Source organism: Leuciscus leuciscus, assembly GCF_965113295.1.
Source record: "Leuciscus leuciscus genome assembly, chromosome: 6".
Lineage (NCBI taxonomy): Eukaryota > Metazoa > Chordata > Actinopteri > Cypriniformes > Leuciscidae > Leuciscus > Leuciscus leuciscus.
This window is the reverse complement of record NC_138730.1, coordinates 20,320,129-20,337,231: the sequence shown is the minus strand read 5'-3', so window position 1 is coordinate 20,337,231 and position 17,103 is coordinate 20,320,129. Positions and strand designations below refer to the sequence as shown.

General features: G+C 36.1%; 2 protein-coding genes across 2 annotated transcripts in view; both read left to right on the top strand.

Annotated features, from left to right (window-relative positions):
• Window positions 1-2,401: 2,401 nt before the first annotated feature.
• ftr01 (finTRIM family, member 1) lies at window positions 2,402-6,114 on the top strand. The gene is made up of 6 exons (XM_082171844.1): window positions 2,402-2,990; window positions 3,126-3,221; window positions 3,330-3,563; window positions 4,761-4,920; window positions 5,060-5,116; window positions 5,411-6,114. Exons 1-6 carry the CDS (start codon window positions 2,406-2,408, stop codon window positions 5,944-5,946), a joined length of 1,668 nt encoding a protein of 555 aa, XP_082027970.1. The 5' UTR covers window positions 2,402-2,405; the 3' UTR covers window positions 5,947-6,114.
• Window positions 6,115-7,468: 1,354 nt separating this feature from the next.
• The window catches only part of greb1l (GREB1 like retinoic acid receptor coactivator), a 59,275-nt gene continuing 49,640 nt past the window's right edge, over window positions 7,469-17,103 (top strand). Inside the window, exon 1 of the mRNA XM_082172463.1 lies at window positions 7,469-7,623. The gene's annotated coding sequence lies outside the window, so the exon portion shown is untranslated. The remainder of the gene's footprint in view (window positions 7,624-17,103) is intronic.

Genomic DNA, 17,103 nt, shown 5'->3' with positions numbered 1-17,103 from the left:
ACTCCTGTTCTAGAAAATGAAGAACAAAGAAATGTGCACCAGGTACTTTTTAAAAATGTTTTAAATTAATTTACGAAGCCACTGCTAACTTTATCGTTACAATGCATTGTTATATTATAATGCCTTCATATTACTGTACCGGTAAGCTTGCTGCGCTGTAAATAGAATATAGCCTGACAATATCACTGCTAAATACCAAGTATTGTGGTATTCCGCCATGTTTCTCAGTGACACGCCCACACATCGTAAAGATCTGGGGCTGGGCTATCCCGAGCTCCCCACTGGTATTTATGACATTGTGGTGGCGTTCAAGTGCGTTCAACTCGTAAATATGATCTATACGAGATGACTTGAATGCACCATAATATCACATTATCGTTTTTTCCCACTTACTGTTACATGTATCATTTACCACCATTTCAAATACGTAGCATGGACAATATGTAAATATTACAGTGGTAAAGCGAAAATGATGTGAGCGAAAACCTCACAGTCACAGACACATCTGTTTTGCACACGTCACTGAAACACATAACCAGGAAGCTGCATGTGTGTGGGCAGGGGCGGGTCTACGTGGTGGCCAGGGGGGGCACCGGCCCCCCCTGAAATTCGATTGGCCACCCCAGGTGCCCCCCCTATAAGATGTCTTGTGATTGGTTCATTTTACGACCAATCAGTTTTATAGACTCTACTGAAGTTTACTTCAAAGAAGTGCAGCGCCAGATAAACAACGGTCGTCGCAGACTTGGACTTTTACTTTATCAATCAAGAGTGGGAAGTCAAGACACCAAACAAAGAGCTGCCAGTCACCACCGAAACAGAAGTTTTAGTTCCAGCTGTTTTAGTTGAGGTCTGCCTTTTTCGACTGTTTTCCTCTCTTTCTGCTACTGTTTTTACAGTGCTGCCAACTCTCACGCTTTCACCGTGAGACACGCAATTTTCATACTCTCTCACGCCACACATCCATTTTCTCACGCACAGAAAAATCGCAAAGCAAAGAGGACACGGAGACCGACAGACTAGACAGAGCAGGTTACTTATGATATACAAAAATCTCAGCTCAGATTCTGTCAATTTTATTACGAAATTCAAACAATAAATACCGTTTTGGCGCTTGTAAATGCTACGTGACAGATAGTAATAGCTAATAGTAAAAAAACATGAATGAACACTGAAAGATACAGTACAACTTACCGAAATGTATATTCCTCATAATATCGATCAATCAGTGTTTTTCATCAGCGTGAAGAGGTCAATAACATAGCAGAACAATTCTCACATTTACCTCAGGAAAGCCATTTAATGAACATAATATAGGCTATAGCACATAGTTGGCAAGAAAAAAAAAATAGCTATAGAGAGTATTTAGCTAAATATGTGTTCTATATTACATATTTATTATATTTTTACTTATATCATTAAATAAAGTTATTATAATAATAAAAAAAACGCATTATATTTAATTTGAGTTATTTTTAACCTTAAATAATAGCCTACTACCAGCTGATAGGGCAGTATGTTTACAGCATTAGGTGAGTTGTTTTTTTCTTGAGGAAAAATAACGCCTATCTTGTGTAGCCTACCTAATATTTATCCAAATAAGTCAATATTAAATCAAATCACAATAATTGAATTGAATTGAAATAATAAAAAAGCGTAGCTTACCAGAAATTGTATCATGTAAACATTGTAACATGTTGTCACTAAACCTAATAAAATTCAGTTTAGTTACTAAAATGTTAGTGACAATGTTAGTAAAATGTTTTTTTTATAAAACATTTTATAAAACATTATGTGTTGTTTTCTTTTGAACTGTTACAGTGCTAAAACTTTAACTCTGTGTTACTCAGCTTTTTTGTAATTTAATCTGAAAGAAATGTTGAATGAAACACTATGATGTTTTGACCAAACCATTTGAATTATTACAGTGGGGGGAATTTTTTATTTATTAATTTATTATTATTTGAAAGAGATTGTGAATAAAACTACTGTATATTGTAATGGCCAAACTACTTATTAAAAGAAAATAATTGACATAGTTTCTGCTTCTGGGAATTTAAAATTGCTCATTATTAAAAATTGTTTTTATTTGATAAACTTGTTAGTTTTATGAAAACACAAAAAATAATAAACACTGGCTCTCAAATTTAACTTAATGGATATATACAGGGATGACAAAAAACTAAATTAATCAAAATGTGCTTTATTACTACATTTGTTTACAAGTAACTTTATTCAAGTTAAAAAAAATAATAAAATCAATAGGATTTACGTAATATACTGTAGAATTTAGCTCTTTTTTTTGGTCACTGGCGGCCACCCCGTTTGGAGGCAGTGCCCCAGCATGGCCCCCCCACTGAAAATGCTCTAGACACGCCCCTGTGTGTGGGTGTGTATACAGCGAAATGGCAGAAGCCAGTTTTTCTCAGGACCAGATCAGCTGCCCAGTTTGTCTGGATGTACTGAAGGATCCAGTGACCATTCCCTGTGGACACAGTTACTGCATGAGCTGTATTACAGACTGCTGGGATCAGGAGGATCAGAAGCTAATCTACAGCTGTCCTCAGTGCAGACAAACCTTCACTCCTAGACCTGCTTTATGTAAGAATGTTATGATTGCTGAGATGGTAGAGAAACTAAAGAAGACAAATTTACAAACAGCCTGTCCTCCTCAAAGTTACGCTGTACCTGGAGATGTGGGTTGTGACGTCTGTACTGGAAGAAAATACAAAGCCGTCAAATCCTGTGTCGTGTGTCTGAACTCTTACTGTCAAAGTCATCTTGAACAACATGAGAGTTTCTTTAAAGACAGGAGACACAATCTGATGGATCCCACCAGACAACTCCAAGAAATGATCTGCCCAAAACACAACAAACAGCTGGAAATCTACTGCCGTACTGACCAGCAGTGCATTTGCTATCCATGTTTGATGGATGAACATAAAATCCACGACACTGTAACAGCTGAAACTGAGAGGACAGAGAAACAGGTATGAATGGAAGTCAGTGTGCCAATGCCAATGCTAATGCTAACAACAATAATAAATGCTAATGCCACAGTGTTGTGATTCCTGCAGTTTTATGTATTATTTCTGAGCTTTTACAGCTTTTTTGTTTTCCTACAGAGGCTTTTGGGAGAAACACAGAGAAAGTTCCAGCAGGGAATCCAGGAGAGACAGAAGCAGCTCCGAGAACTGAGGGATGCTGTGAAGTCTCAAAAGGTAAGTTTTGAGCAGTTTAAGGTCACTTTCAGCTGCACTAAAGCTACTTGTGGGTCTCAAGCTGTGTGAGGCAGCAGTAAGAGTTTATTGTGATCTGTGTCCTGACAGCGCTCTGCACAGGGAGCAGTGGATGAGAGTGAGAGGATCTTTACTGAGCTCGTCCGCTCCATTGAGAGAAGCCGCTCTGAGGTGACAAGGCTGATCAGAGATCAGGAAAAGGCTGCAGTGAGTCGAGCTGAAGGACTCTTGCAGCAACTAGAGCAGGAGATTGATGATCTGAAGAGGAGAGACGCTGAGCTGGAGCAACTTTCACACACAGATGATCACGTCTATTTCCTGCAGGTGACCCAATGACGTAATAGCTATTATGTGTCCTTTATTTGTTCAAAATACATTAAAAAGGCTATTCACTGATACGATGACTTCGATACACCTCTTTACTGCAGACCCTCATTACTGTGTGTCAAGGTCAATAAGTCTAAGTTAAACCAGGTTCTCATTCAGTCAAGTCACCCAAAACAGACTACTCTATGGGCAATTCCACCCTCATGTGACTTCTCTTTTGTCACACTGCATCATCAAAGTTTTAACACATACTTTTGTACTACCACGATATCACTACACCAAATATAGCTTATGTGACTTGGCAAGCAGGGGCTGTGTTATCGGAATCACTTGGGTAGGAATATTCAAGGGTTGCGGGGGCATTGCAGAGCATGTTTAAAGGTGATGATACACAGGGCAACTTTTTGAGCAATGTTGCTGGGCAATCTTGCAGAGCGATTGTTGCTTGGGCACTTTCCCATTGGGCAATACATTTCTATCTGGTTAATTTAGATCGGTTGTGGGCCCTGTGTCTCATCTGGTTTCCCGTTGATGGCAACATTGCCCAGCAACATTGCTCAAAAAGTTGGCCAGTGTATCATCACCTTAAGTCTTTTTTCCTTAGAGAGAATTGTCTGAAAAAGTTCGTCTAGTTAGCCGTGTAACCTCGGTTTTCTGAGGGAAAGAAAGAACATCCAGTTAGACAGTGTAACATCCAGTTAGCCGGTGTAACCTCGGTTTTCTGAGGTAAAGAAGGTAGACACAGACCAGAGGTACCCTAGAATTCTGGCCATCTTTCAGAGCGTATAATTCTAAGTATGAATGGGCCGCCAGTTCCCGCTGCCGAAGGTACGTTTTTAAGAAGAGCTTCAAGGTCCAATGTTGTCATGAATTCTGTAAGTTGATGCTTAGTACTGTGTTCTCATTAGCCTATATAAAAATAATCACAGACAGGTTCAGGAAGAAGATTTATCTTAAGGTACTTGACACATATTCAAGTTTGGCCTGAATGTCTGGGGAACTCTCCTGTGTCGATTGTCCAGTCTGTAAAAGTATGCAGATGAATGGACAAGGGTAGCCCAGTCAGGAAATCCTTGATTTGATGGTATAATCCGCTGCTGATTGGAGACTATCAAGTTTTATCTAGGAGTCTAAAGCTCTTGTCATGTTATTCTTTTGTATCTTTATTGTACATATTTTTTTCTTTTTCTGTAGAGGTTTCAGTACATCGCTGCACCTCCTGAATCTGCAGACTTCCACAGCATCACTGTGAGCTCTCTTCTATCTTTTCAAGATGTGGCGAAATCAATCTCTCAACTGAAGGAAAAACTAGAGGGTTTCTGTACAGAAGAGGTAGAAAAGATCTCTAATGGAGGTAAAGTGCCTGTTGCACATTAATTTACTTTTAATTAATTTTAATTTATAAAATGCAGTCCATTTTATCATTTAAGAATCAAAAATCACTAAAAAAATCTTTTTATGGAAACTGTAACTATGTCTGTTCATTTCCATAGTAACAGGCATTGAAACTCCCACTAATGAACCCAAGACCAGGGAACAGTTTCTTCAGTGTAAGGCATTTTGAAGTGTACACACACACACACACACACACACACACACACACACACACACACACACACACACACACACACACACACACTAATGAACTGCATAGTCTGTTGCCATAAGGGCATTTAAATAAATTATTACATTAAAAGAGCACTGTAATTATGCAAATCACATGTAAAGTAAATTAAAATACATTTTATTGTAAATACATGAAACAGACTCATACACTTAGAAACATGCATGCATTCACAATCTAACAAACATTGAATGAAGTGATTGTGTTTTATCTTCATCAGATTCTCATCAGCTCAATCTGGATTCAAACACAGCAAATCATTTCCTCCTTCTCTTGAAAGACAACAGTGTGGCTACTTACATTAACACTCCTCAGCGCTATCCTGCACATCCAGACAGATTTGACTGTTGTTTGCAGGTGTTATGTAAAGAGAATGTGTGTGGACGTGGTTATTGGGAGGTTGAGTGGAGTGGGAGTAAAGGTGTGTTTATAGCAGTGTCATATAAGAGCATTGGCAGGAAGGGAGGAAACAGTGAGTATGTATTTGGATTTAACAATCAGTCCTGGGGTTTGTTCTGCTCTCCCTCCAGTTACTTGTACAGGCACAATAACATAGAGACTGAGCTCCCTGTGTCTTCCAGATCTTCTAAAATCGGAGTGTATGTGGATCACAGTGCAGGAACTCTGTCCTTCTACAGCGTCTCTAACACAGTGACCCTCATCCACACAGTTCAGACCTCATTCACTCAGCCTCTCTATCCTGGGTTTGGGTTTGATTTAGGGTCAACAGTGAAATTATGTAATCTAACAGTGTAGACGAGAGATTCTGCATAGATAAGTCTCAAATAGATTCTTTTAAATTCACTGTAAAAAAAAAAGTTGCTTAATTGTTTTTTTTTTTTTAAGTACAATCAAATTGGATGTTTTAAGTAATTTCAACTTAAATTACATTAAACTGACTTAAAATGACTTAGAATCTTGTATATCTTATTAAAAAAGTTGAAATGTTAAAACATATGTTGTCATAACTTATTGATCATATAATGTTGTACAGTGTATACTGTAAGTTAAAAAATGAAAATAAATTAATTAAATTAAATAAACGTTTTTAAACACAGGGTAAAATTGTGTTTATTTATTTATTATTGGTAGAAGCAGTGAAGATGAAGGCTACTTTCACATTTTTCTCGATGAAACAGACATCCGAATTTGGGCAGTTACTAAACCTTACTAAATGTAAATAAAAACTAATATATATTTTAGTAGATCATGCGTGTCTGCGGTCACTTGAAAGAAACGATCAACTTTAATCTAGAGCTCCAGCAGTGGGCGCTGCATTCACGTCAATATGAAAGATTGTAATTTATCAAGCGGCCCTTGTATTTGATTAAGCTGTTATGGTTTGATTTGACATCAATCTGAATGATATTCAGTTGACATACTTACCACATACAGTACCGGTCATACAGTATCATACATCAATGAATCCTGAAAAAAGTATCACAGGTTCCAAAACAATATTAAGCAGCACAACTGTTTTCAAGATAGATAATGAATCAGCATATTATACAGATTTCTGAAGGATCTAATGTTGCTGAAAATTCAGCTTTGCATCAGAAATAAATTATGTTTTAAAGTATATTAAAATAGAAAACAATTGTTTTAAATTGTAATATTATTTAATATGACTGTTTTTTTCTGTATTTTTGATCAAATAGGCTACATGCAGGCTTGATGAGCATAAGAGACTTCTTTAAAAAACATAAAAAATAGTAAAAATTAGTATAGTAAAAAATAGTGTACATCTTGATTCAAGATCCTGTCATTTTATGAAGTTTTCAAAATCTCTGTATTCCAGAGTCTGCCTGGAACAGCAGTTTATGACTTATTTGATTTATTCTTTTATTTATTATGTTATATATGCTATAAAATAAGTATCATCCATAATTAAAAGATTTTATGGTTGACAAATAAATCAAAATACAAAGCCACCAGAATTTGTACACATTATTATTATTATTATTATTATTATTTACATTCCCAAATAAAGCCTAAATGAATAGTTTGTCTTGCTGGTCTATTAAGTGCACAGTCTACTAAAAAGACGGGAATCGAATCATTTGTTGATATTAGCTAAATTATGAAAGAGGCACGATTATTTATTTTACTTTATTGCATAATTAAGCATTAGAACTAGGCTATTCAAGTTTATTGTAAACTAAAAAAGTTAGATTATTATTAAAGAATCTTTGTAATAACACTTCTAAATCCTCAGTTTGTCCTTGAGGAGCTGGATGTTTTGGGCAGACGTGTACGTGACGTGACAGAACGTACAGTTCAGTCCTCCTGACGTCATGTCGAGCTTCCCAGCGGCAGTAAGTCTCAGTCAGTGCGCGAGAGAGAAGATGAAGAAGTGAAATCTGATGAAGAGAAGCGAAGAGAAATCCAAGCTCTTACATCTGGACGAAATCTCTCATCTACTCACAGAATTCGGTAAGTTATCACATACACGCTCATCGGATATAGTCTATTCAGAAACTGTGGTATTTAAATTTCCCATGCGTGATACATAGTTCAAGGCTGAGTCAGGATTAATGCCAAACAAACAGAGTTTGGTCAAAATATGCATTCTTACTGACTGAAATAACGTTAGGCTTGACTCTTCTTTCTGTGTTTGCCAACAATTACGCAACATATTTACTAATCAGCAATGAAGCTTGATAGCATATAATTTGGCTCAAAACACTTATTTACAGATGCTTACAAGACCGAAAAGATAAAGATTAAATTTTAGGCGAACGCAAACTCTACTCCAATATGCTGCTAAACTATGCTTTGTCAATGTCAATATTAAACTGTTAAAAGCGTAAACCATCATTAGTGTGGTTGACACTTTCGTCAAAACTGAGAGCTTGCTGAACATTTGTTGTTTGTTTATCTCGGGCTCTGTTTGTTTGGGTTCGCTGCTGTCATTATTATATGGGTGAGATTTTTTAAAGCAATAAGGCTAAAACATCATTCTAGGTTTAAATAATTTGTTTGTTTTAATTATTCAAGTCCTATTTTTTTTTTTTTAAGTCTGTTGAAACAGGAGAATTAGTTATTTATACTGGAAAAATGTTCTTCAGACTATTAAAATATTTCACACAAAGACAAATATGATTCTTTTAAGAAATGTTCAAAGAAAGGTTCTTGTGAACCATGGTGAACTCAAAATGGGTCTTAAACTGCATTGCAACAACAACAACAAAAACTTTTGGAACCTTTATTTTTAAGAGTTTATTATAGGTTTTGTGGCTGGTCATCATTTTATAAAATAAAATGTACTTTATCTGACTATCTTTTAACCAAATACTCTATATATTCACCTAATTAATATGAGGCCACAAAACTGATCATAAGTACAGTGATAATTATAAAAGAATTATAAAATATTATAGCATGTCAAATTGCAAGATACTGCAAATCACTCTTTTAAATGTCAACTACTTTCGTTTGAGTTTTTGTAACAAACAGCACTGATGATGATAGAAAGCTATTAAAGCCGTTATCACTGGATTTAAGATCTTTGATTGGATTGGATCCAGAGTAAGACATGACTTCTAATCTGAGCGTTTTTTATTTCAGTCTCTCGTTAGCTGTTATAAAGTCATGAACTGAATTATGTCTTATATATATATATATAGGTGTTAAAGTGTCATATTCAGTCAGTGACCCTCAGGGAATCCTAGGTTGCATTCCTGGTGCAGTGTCTATAAACCAGTCTATCTTGACCACATTCCCATCTAAACTGGACATTCATCTGATGTCCTTCAAGGTCCCATGACCTGAAGGTTTAAAGTCAATGTTTTGGTCACATTCCTCTGTCCTCGCAGCCTCATTCTTTCCCACCCCCTGAACATTTCTGCTCGGTGGCCTTAGAGGTCACAGACACTTCGGAGCCTAAGTCAAAAGCCAGCTTTGAGAAAGCTGGACTCCTAAACATGCATTTGGTAATGAAACTGAAAGTCAACCTCAGAAAGCTGTCATTGCTATCATACAACTGACTTCTTTATCATGAAGTAAATTCCACTTTTTTGATGGCCTATAGCTGAATTGATACAAAATACAATAAAATTATGGTGAAGTCCGCATTAAACAACATTTTCAACCAATTTTGTTTCTCTAAAATTGACCTTTTTATATATATATATGTACTTAATTTATAAAATATAATTTATTCCTGTGATGCAAAGCAGAATTTTCAGCATCATTACCCCAGTCCTCATTTGATGCTCAAGAAACATTTCTTATTATTATCAGTGTTGAAAACATTTTGTTCGATTTAAAGGGGTCATGACGAGAAATCAAATTTGTCTTCATGTTTTGACTTATTAAAGGTCTTTGAACCATTAAAACATTCTGCAAGTCTCATAGCTTAAAGCGTACTCGTCATTATAAACAAAGCATTTATTTAATCAAGCACCAAAAACAGCTTGTTTTGATATTGCGGGTTCTGTGACATCACATGGGCAAATATATTTGTATATGACTGCCTCCAGAGCAAGACATTGGCTGCATCCGAAATCGAAATCGCATACTTCTCTACTAGTAGGCGAGAAACAGTATGTGACAAAGAAGTTTGTCCGAATTCACAGTACTCATAAAAGAGTAATCAAAAAATAACCGGATGACGTACTACTTCCGGCAAGATTCTGAAGTGTGCGTAAGATGACCACTTAACTATCCCATGAGGCCATGGGAGAGGATTTGTGAATGGCAGTGAAGTGACGTAACTGACGCTGGTAAGTCACATGACAGTGACAACATGGCGAATGTAGTAAGTCCAGATTACATTCATACTACACATACTCATACTATATAGAACATACTTTTTTAAAAGTCGTGAAGTAATTACTTATTAAAAATAAGTACCTACTCAAGACAGTATGTGATTTCAGATGCAGCCATAGAGACAGAGCGACACGCGTCGCCCACCGGGGGTGAAAACAATCCAACCGTCTCCATTGACTTTGCATTGTGAGAAGCTGCCTCCTTGTCATTTCTGACTTATAACAAAAAACAAAACAATGTCGAAAAGCTGCTATGTGACAAGGTGTACAGCAAACAAGCTAAAAAAAAAACAGAAATAAGTTTTTATAATCTGTCGACCCCAAAAAAAGAGCGTTTAAGGACACAAAAGTGGGTACAGGCTGGAACGAATGGGTAAATTGTGGGATCCTGACACTCAGTATGCACTAAAAAATACACTATGTGTGCAGTAAAAATGTTGTCACTGGTAAGTCAAATATCCAAATGTCAGTTTTAAATATTATATTTCTGTAAGCTAAGCTATCCTGTCGCCTATTACTTTCCCCGCTCCAGTGGACGTAGTTCTCAGAGTAATATGACACCTTGCGCTCTGTTTAAATTGCCTGTATCCACTTTTGTGTCCTTAAATGCTTGTTTTTGGGGGTCGACAGATTATAAAAACGTAATTCTGTTTGTTTTTTTAGCTTGTTTGCTGTACACCTTGTCACATAGCAGCTTTTCGACATTGTTTAGTTTTTTTGCTGTAAGCGAGAAATGACAAGGAGGCAGCTTCTCGCAATGCAAAGTCAATGGAGATGGTTGGATTGTCCCCGCCCCCCGGGTTGGGCGTGGCTTAGATACGCTCTGTCTCTATTGACGAATAGTTATACGCACAATAGGCCCCGCCCACTGGCATCCAGTCACCTAACGGCTGACATTTGCCTACACTGAATGTGAGCGTGAGCAAATAGAACCCATTATAATCACTGTCGCTGTCTACACTGGATACATTATACAGATGTGCATTCAGTTTCTGACATACTCCACACGCTTGAGTCTGTCGACAACAGGACAAATGGAAGAGAGTGTAAGAACTTTCACTTTGCCACGTCCAGTTTAAACAGCTAGTTTGCATCTCTGTACAGACCTCAGAAGGATCCCAGCGTCTGAAAAACAAGCAGCTTTAAAAAAGTTGTGTTAAAAAGGTTTTTAGATAAGTTGGAGAAGAACCCTTGGGAGAAACCGAGGCTCAAGTGAGGTCAGGTTTTAATCAAGATGGCATTGGTCAGGTATTAAGTTATACACTCTCTGTGCAATCAGTCTTTAGTGGTAATTCAATCTGGTTCCTCCTGCTTCTAATTTACCACTCTAGGGTGATTAGTAAGCCAGACCAACTGGCTAAGATGCCACTTTATCAGCACGAGCTTAGAGCTTATGAAAGTGTGAGTCCTTGTTTGATTGGCTTAAAAGACAAGGTTTGCTGGGTGGCCTTGTGGTGCTTTAGGCATGTGCAGTTGTGTCCCCTGGCGGAGCCTTTAGGTCAGGGGTCTTGGACGGTGACCATCTGGACCTTTAGGGGGTGGTTTCCTAAGATGCGGCCTTTGTTTGCCCAAAACAATTGGAAGTTAATCTGGAGGAGATAAGAATAGCCTCTGTTACATTGCTGCCATCAGCCGGTCTTCACGTAGCATGCAAGGAGACATCTCTTTCTCTCACTTAAAAGAGGTTTTGACTGACTGGCTTCCCTTTTTTGGAGGGCTGGGGGAGGAATAGTACTGCTTTCCAGGAGTCAAGGTTCTGATCTTGTGCTGCCCTTTTGGTGGGTTGAACTATTGCTGGGAGATTTAACTAGAAAATTACTGATTAACAAGTCTTGGTATTTTTAGACCGTTTGATGATACTCAATGTCAGTTTGTATATTCACTCTGAAATTGCCTTAAATTGTGTGTTTTGTTCACAAATGAATCAAAATTTACACTAAACGTCACTGTAGCCAAATAAATTCAAACTGTTTAATGTCATGATGATGAAATGGAAGTAGTGACAGATATGTCTTTCTTTATGAGATTTTTAATCCCAGGGCCATTTGACTGTAAAATGATGCAGTTTTTGTTAAAGGGTTAGTTCACCGAAAAATTTAAATTCTGTCATCATTTACGATCTCTTTATGAACTTTTTGAAGCGTCAAAGTGGTAGTTGCGTAGACTCTCAATGGAGGGACAGAAATCGCTCAGATTTCATAAAAAAGATCTTAATTTGTGTTCCAAAGATGAATGAAACTCTTACGGCTTTGGAGCGACATGAGGGTGAGTAATTGATGACAAAATTTACATTTTATGGGCGAACTAACACCTTAATAGGCTTTCATTCTGTTGGCAAGGCTTCAAAATGAAAAACTATTTTACCAGATGGCACCTCATGTTTTGCCTATAAAGCAAATACTCGCTATTTTCCTATTCCTATATAGTGTTTGTATGTTGTGCATGTATTGTTTGAGAGAGAGAGAAATTACACTGTAGTGCAAATCACAAATCCTATACCAGTGGAGCTTTGCTGGCATCTAATTGAAAAAGTTTTGTACTGCACCCAAACAAAATCTCACTGAAAGCTCATTTTTTGAGATATCAACCTCAAATTTTGAATACAACTGGTTTAGATTTATGGCTTTGCTTTTCTAGCAGCTTTTGAGTTCAACATGTTTTATTAATTATATATTTTATTTGAAATATTGCTCATTTATCATTTTCATAAACTATAACCTCTATAGCTTTCTTTTGTTTCACTTTTTTAACTTTTTTTTTTTCTTCAACAATGATCTGCCAGGCCTTCTTTAAAATAAGACCAAACTTAAGTCTGTGCTTCAAATGTTTATTACATTTTTGTCCTCTAAGGATCTCAGAGTAACTCTGTTCAATTGACGCACAAGGGCTAATTTCATTAAAATCATCGAAATTGTGATATCATTATTCACAATGTTGACCAGTTTTAAATCATCCAAAATCATTGAGATATGTTGTAGATATTTAAAACATCATACCGACCCACCAACTGTTTTCACACACTGTCTAGGTTTTTGAAAAGCTTCTGTTATTTAAAATGTTATGTAATGTAATTGCTCAGTATTGCATCAGTTCAAAACTCTACACACAGTGCTCTCATATCTTCATAGACATGTTTATCAAGGAAAATGGGTTCAGCTAACCAGCTTCCTTGGTTGCATTTTGGGCCCGTCAGCTTTTAAGACAGCAACCGTCACTCCTCTTCCTGAAGTCCATTCATCCTGAGTTTAAATTCATCATGGTTCCAAAGGACCGATTGAAAAGAGAGCCAAGGATTGTTTGCTGTTTGTTGGTTGCCAATAATTATGCAGTCCTTCACTCTAAAGCTCTTGTCCATGGTTATACATGAAACCCTTTGTCTCTGTGGGCCAGGAACCTGCAGGGAGCACACAAAGGTTCTGCTGAAAGCTGCTTGACATCTCCTACATAGATAACACAGCTGAGCTGAATGTGACTTAGACCCTTCATTGTTGATTGATTTCTTATTTTTAGTTTTCCTGTTACCACGGTAACAGTTTTACAAGGCCTTCCCCTCAGTGATATTAAATGTACTCTTTCTTTCTTTTAATATGTTTTGACATGTCCATTTGTGTGCTGGTCTTCTTTCTGTCATAACAGAAGGGGGTTGGAAGAAAATCTATTATAAACTACATTGGATATCCATAATGTCAAGAGGGGCCGGCGTTCAGTATCCAGTATTGATCTGTGTAACACGATGATCAATCACTGAACAAAGAAGAGCAAAACCAGCACACAATTAAGTTGCTTAAATTACCATTAAAATTATAGATGCTGTTTCTCTCATTTCTTCCTGGTGTTGATTTAGAGTGTCACTTTTTTGGACAGTTAATCAGTTGATGGCGAATGCTTGGTGTTTATGCAGTCGTTTCATTTATTTATATAGTCAGGTGAATCTCACAAAACCTGTCAAGAACATGCCCAGGTTATAATTGACCCCAAAATCGAAAGGACAAAATCAAAAGAAAATCATTTGTCTAAAGAAATTGAAGCATATTGTGACATTATATTCATTTCCTCTCAATTGTCCATATTGAAATGGCAAAAATAAAAAAAATTCTAGTCATTATACATTATTTAATATATTATTTACATATTTATATATCATGGTATCATTTGTTGTACTGCCTTTTATTTGTGTTTAAATTATTGTATGATAATCACCATTAAGTATAATTAAAATAAAATAAAACTTGCCAGATGTATTATTTTAATGATAATTTGGGTAGAACTGTCTTAAAAATAATCTTACAATACTAAATATCTTAATTTTCATTTGATTAAGCTTAGTTAAAATTCCCTCAAAAATTTAAAATCTGTTAATCGGCAAGTCTGCCTGTAGATTTTTGCATTGAAACAAAGGTAACACTTCTATTAATTGGCTAGTTGGACACTGTCTAATGTTGATAAATTGAAAATAGCCAAAAACTGGATAATGGTCTATCAATATATATATTTATTTTTTTACAGTATACTAAGTTTATTCAGTAATATTTCACAATATTACTTTTACTGTATTTTTGATCAAATAAATGCAGCCTTGGTGAGCATGAGAGACTTCTTTAAAAAAACATTAAAATATTTTACCGACCCCAACATTTTGAATGTATTTGGGCAACTAATGCTCATTCAAAAGTGGTGGCAATCATTGTAAGGCCTTATTTTGTTGTACTGGTCATCTCTGCGCTGTAGAAAAGCAGAAAGCTGATGTGTGCAGATGGAAAAATAAAGATGCACACATCTTGCTGCAAAAATACCTCCTATTTTTGAAACTCTTGGAATAGATTCAGATTCAGCACAGTCTCAATCAGCAAGTGCTTCTTTCTTTCTTAAGCAGCCTGTTCCCTGTTCCAGTGGATTCGATCAACAGTGCATCAGTCAAGATTACAATAGCCACATTAAGCTCTACTGCTTCTTAAAGTTTGCATAGGGCTGGATTGAGGGACCAGTTATTTTGTTTCAAAAAGCCGAATCTGCCTTGAAAATATAAATGTGGGTCATAAACATGTTGCCTCAAGATCATGATAGCGAAAGAAAGCAGATTTCAAGGAGCACAGATAAATGTTGCTTCCTCCTGTTGTGGCCATGGTTACCAGGTGAAGGTCAGAGGAGGAGGTTCAGCTGTCAGCAAGTGAGCAGGAGAAGCCAATTGATCATTGTTATGTTGTTAGTTAAACGTTATTTGAGATACTCCATTGGTTTAGTTGAACTGCTTTTATTAAATGCTGCTCATCAATCTGTTAGCTGCCGCAGCATTTCTGAACGGTTGTTATGGGTTTTAACAGATTATTGGTGAAAGAGGCTCTAAATGGTATTACTGTGGTGCAGTGTATAGTGTTTCTTGGCAGGCTGAATGTTTGGAAATCCATTTGAGTTATTATGTGTTTTTATAGACATTTCAGGACACACTGTTCAGTTTGTACAATTCCTGCTCTTTCATTATTTGCCTCACACACAAACCACCACTAGCTGAGACAAAAAAAAATGACTAGATGCCTAAATTATTAAAAAAAGTAATAAGAAGGTAAGTGAGGGATAATGTTGTTCAGGGCCCTGATGTGAACCAGAGAGGTATCACCCTGACTGTATATTAACCCTCTTATTACATGTCATTATACAAAATATTTGACTACAGAATGCTGCGATTGATGACCAGTCAAAATCAAGTATAGAGAGTGGTGAAATAAAGCAGTTTGAGTTGTGAGTTTCGGTTACACTTTATTTTAAGGTGTCGTTGTTACAGTGTAATTATACATCTAAGTACTGAGTAATATTAAGTAACTACATGTACTTAGGGTTAGGGTTTAGTTCAGGGTTAGTTGCATGTAATTATGCATAATTTATAGTTATTACTATAGTAACGTATGCAACAATGACACTGTAAAGTAAAGTGTTACCTGAGTTTCTAAGGGTTGTTTTATGGCAGTATTGCATTTCTTAAAGGTCTAGTTCAACCAATAAGGAAAATTATCCCATAATGTTCTCACCCTCAAGCCATCCTAGATTCTAGGTTTATTACAAAAACGCATTGCTTTGCTTCAGAAGGCATTTATTAACCCCCTGGAGACATATTACTTTTATGATGGAATGGATGTGCTTTTTTAGGCTTCAAAATCTCAGTTATTCACTCCCATTATAAAGCTGGAAAGCTTTTTTAATATAACTCCGATTGTATTTGGCTGAAAGAACAAAGTCATATACACCTAGGTTGGCTTGAGGGTGAGTAAACTATGGGATCATTTTTATTTTGGGGGGAACTATCCCTTAGGATTTTTTGTCATTCTATAGTGGAACTGCAGAATTTAAATTAGTAAATATGTTTCTGTACTAAGCTCCAAGTCAGCACAAACATTAAGTAATACTATACTTGGCAAACAGTTTACAATTCTTTTCTATTTTATTGCTTTTTTTGTCTCTCAATAATTTGGTTGACACCTTGTGTTTTTAACAGTATATTTATTTGGGGTTTGCATGGCTTTTGTACATTTTTTTTTTTTTACAAGTTTCAAAAGACTCCAAACCCTTCAAATGTGCCATCTTCTCCTGTAAGAATACGTAATATTTTGCATGGTAATTTTTTTTTTTTTTTGTCCTTTGTAATTCTTAGACATTTATACATTTCTCTTGAATATTCTGGTTCAGTGATATTGTGCCCTTAGTCAGAGTACAGAAAACTCCAATGTTACAAATATTTAAACTATGTTTTCTAGCCATATAACTTTTGGCTGCTTACCATCATTGAAAAGATCTTTAATTTTCCTATTTCCTATTTCCTAATACATTATTAAAATCAAAAATTTGTCTTTGTTAACATTAGTTAATACACTTTGACGTAACATGAAGAAACAAAGAACAGTTGCATTTTTATTAACTAATATTAACAAAGATTGACAAATACAGTAGAAAATGTATTGCTCATGGTTAGTTCATGTTAGTTAATACATTAACTACCCCCGAATATGATTAATATATAAGTCAGCTAAGACCTACTAACAGAGTTTTGATTGAAATTTAAAGCATATAGATTGCTCATTATAATTGCTAGGGTCTCATTTGATAGTTCTCATTATAATTGCTTTGAGAGTGCTTTGTCACAATGAATCTC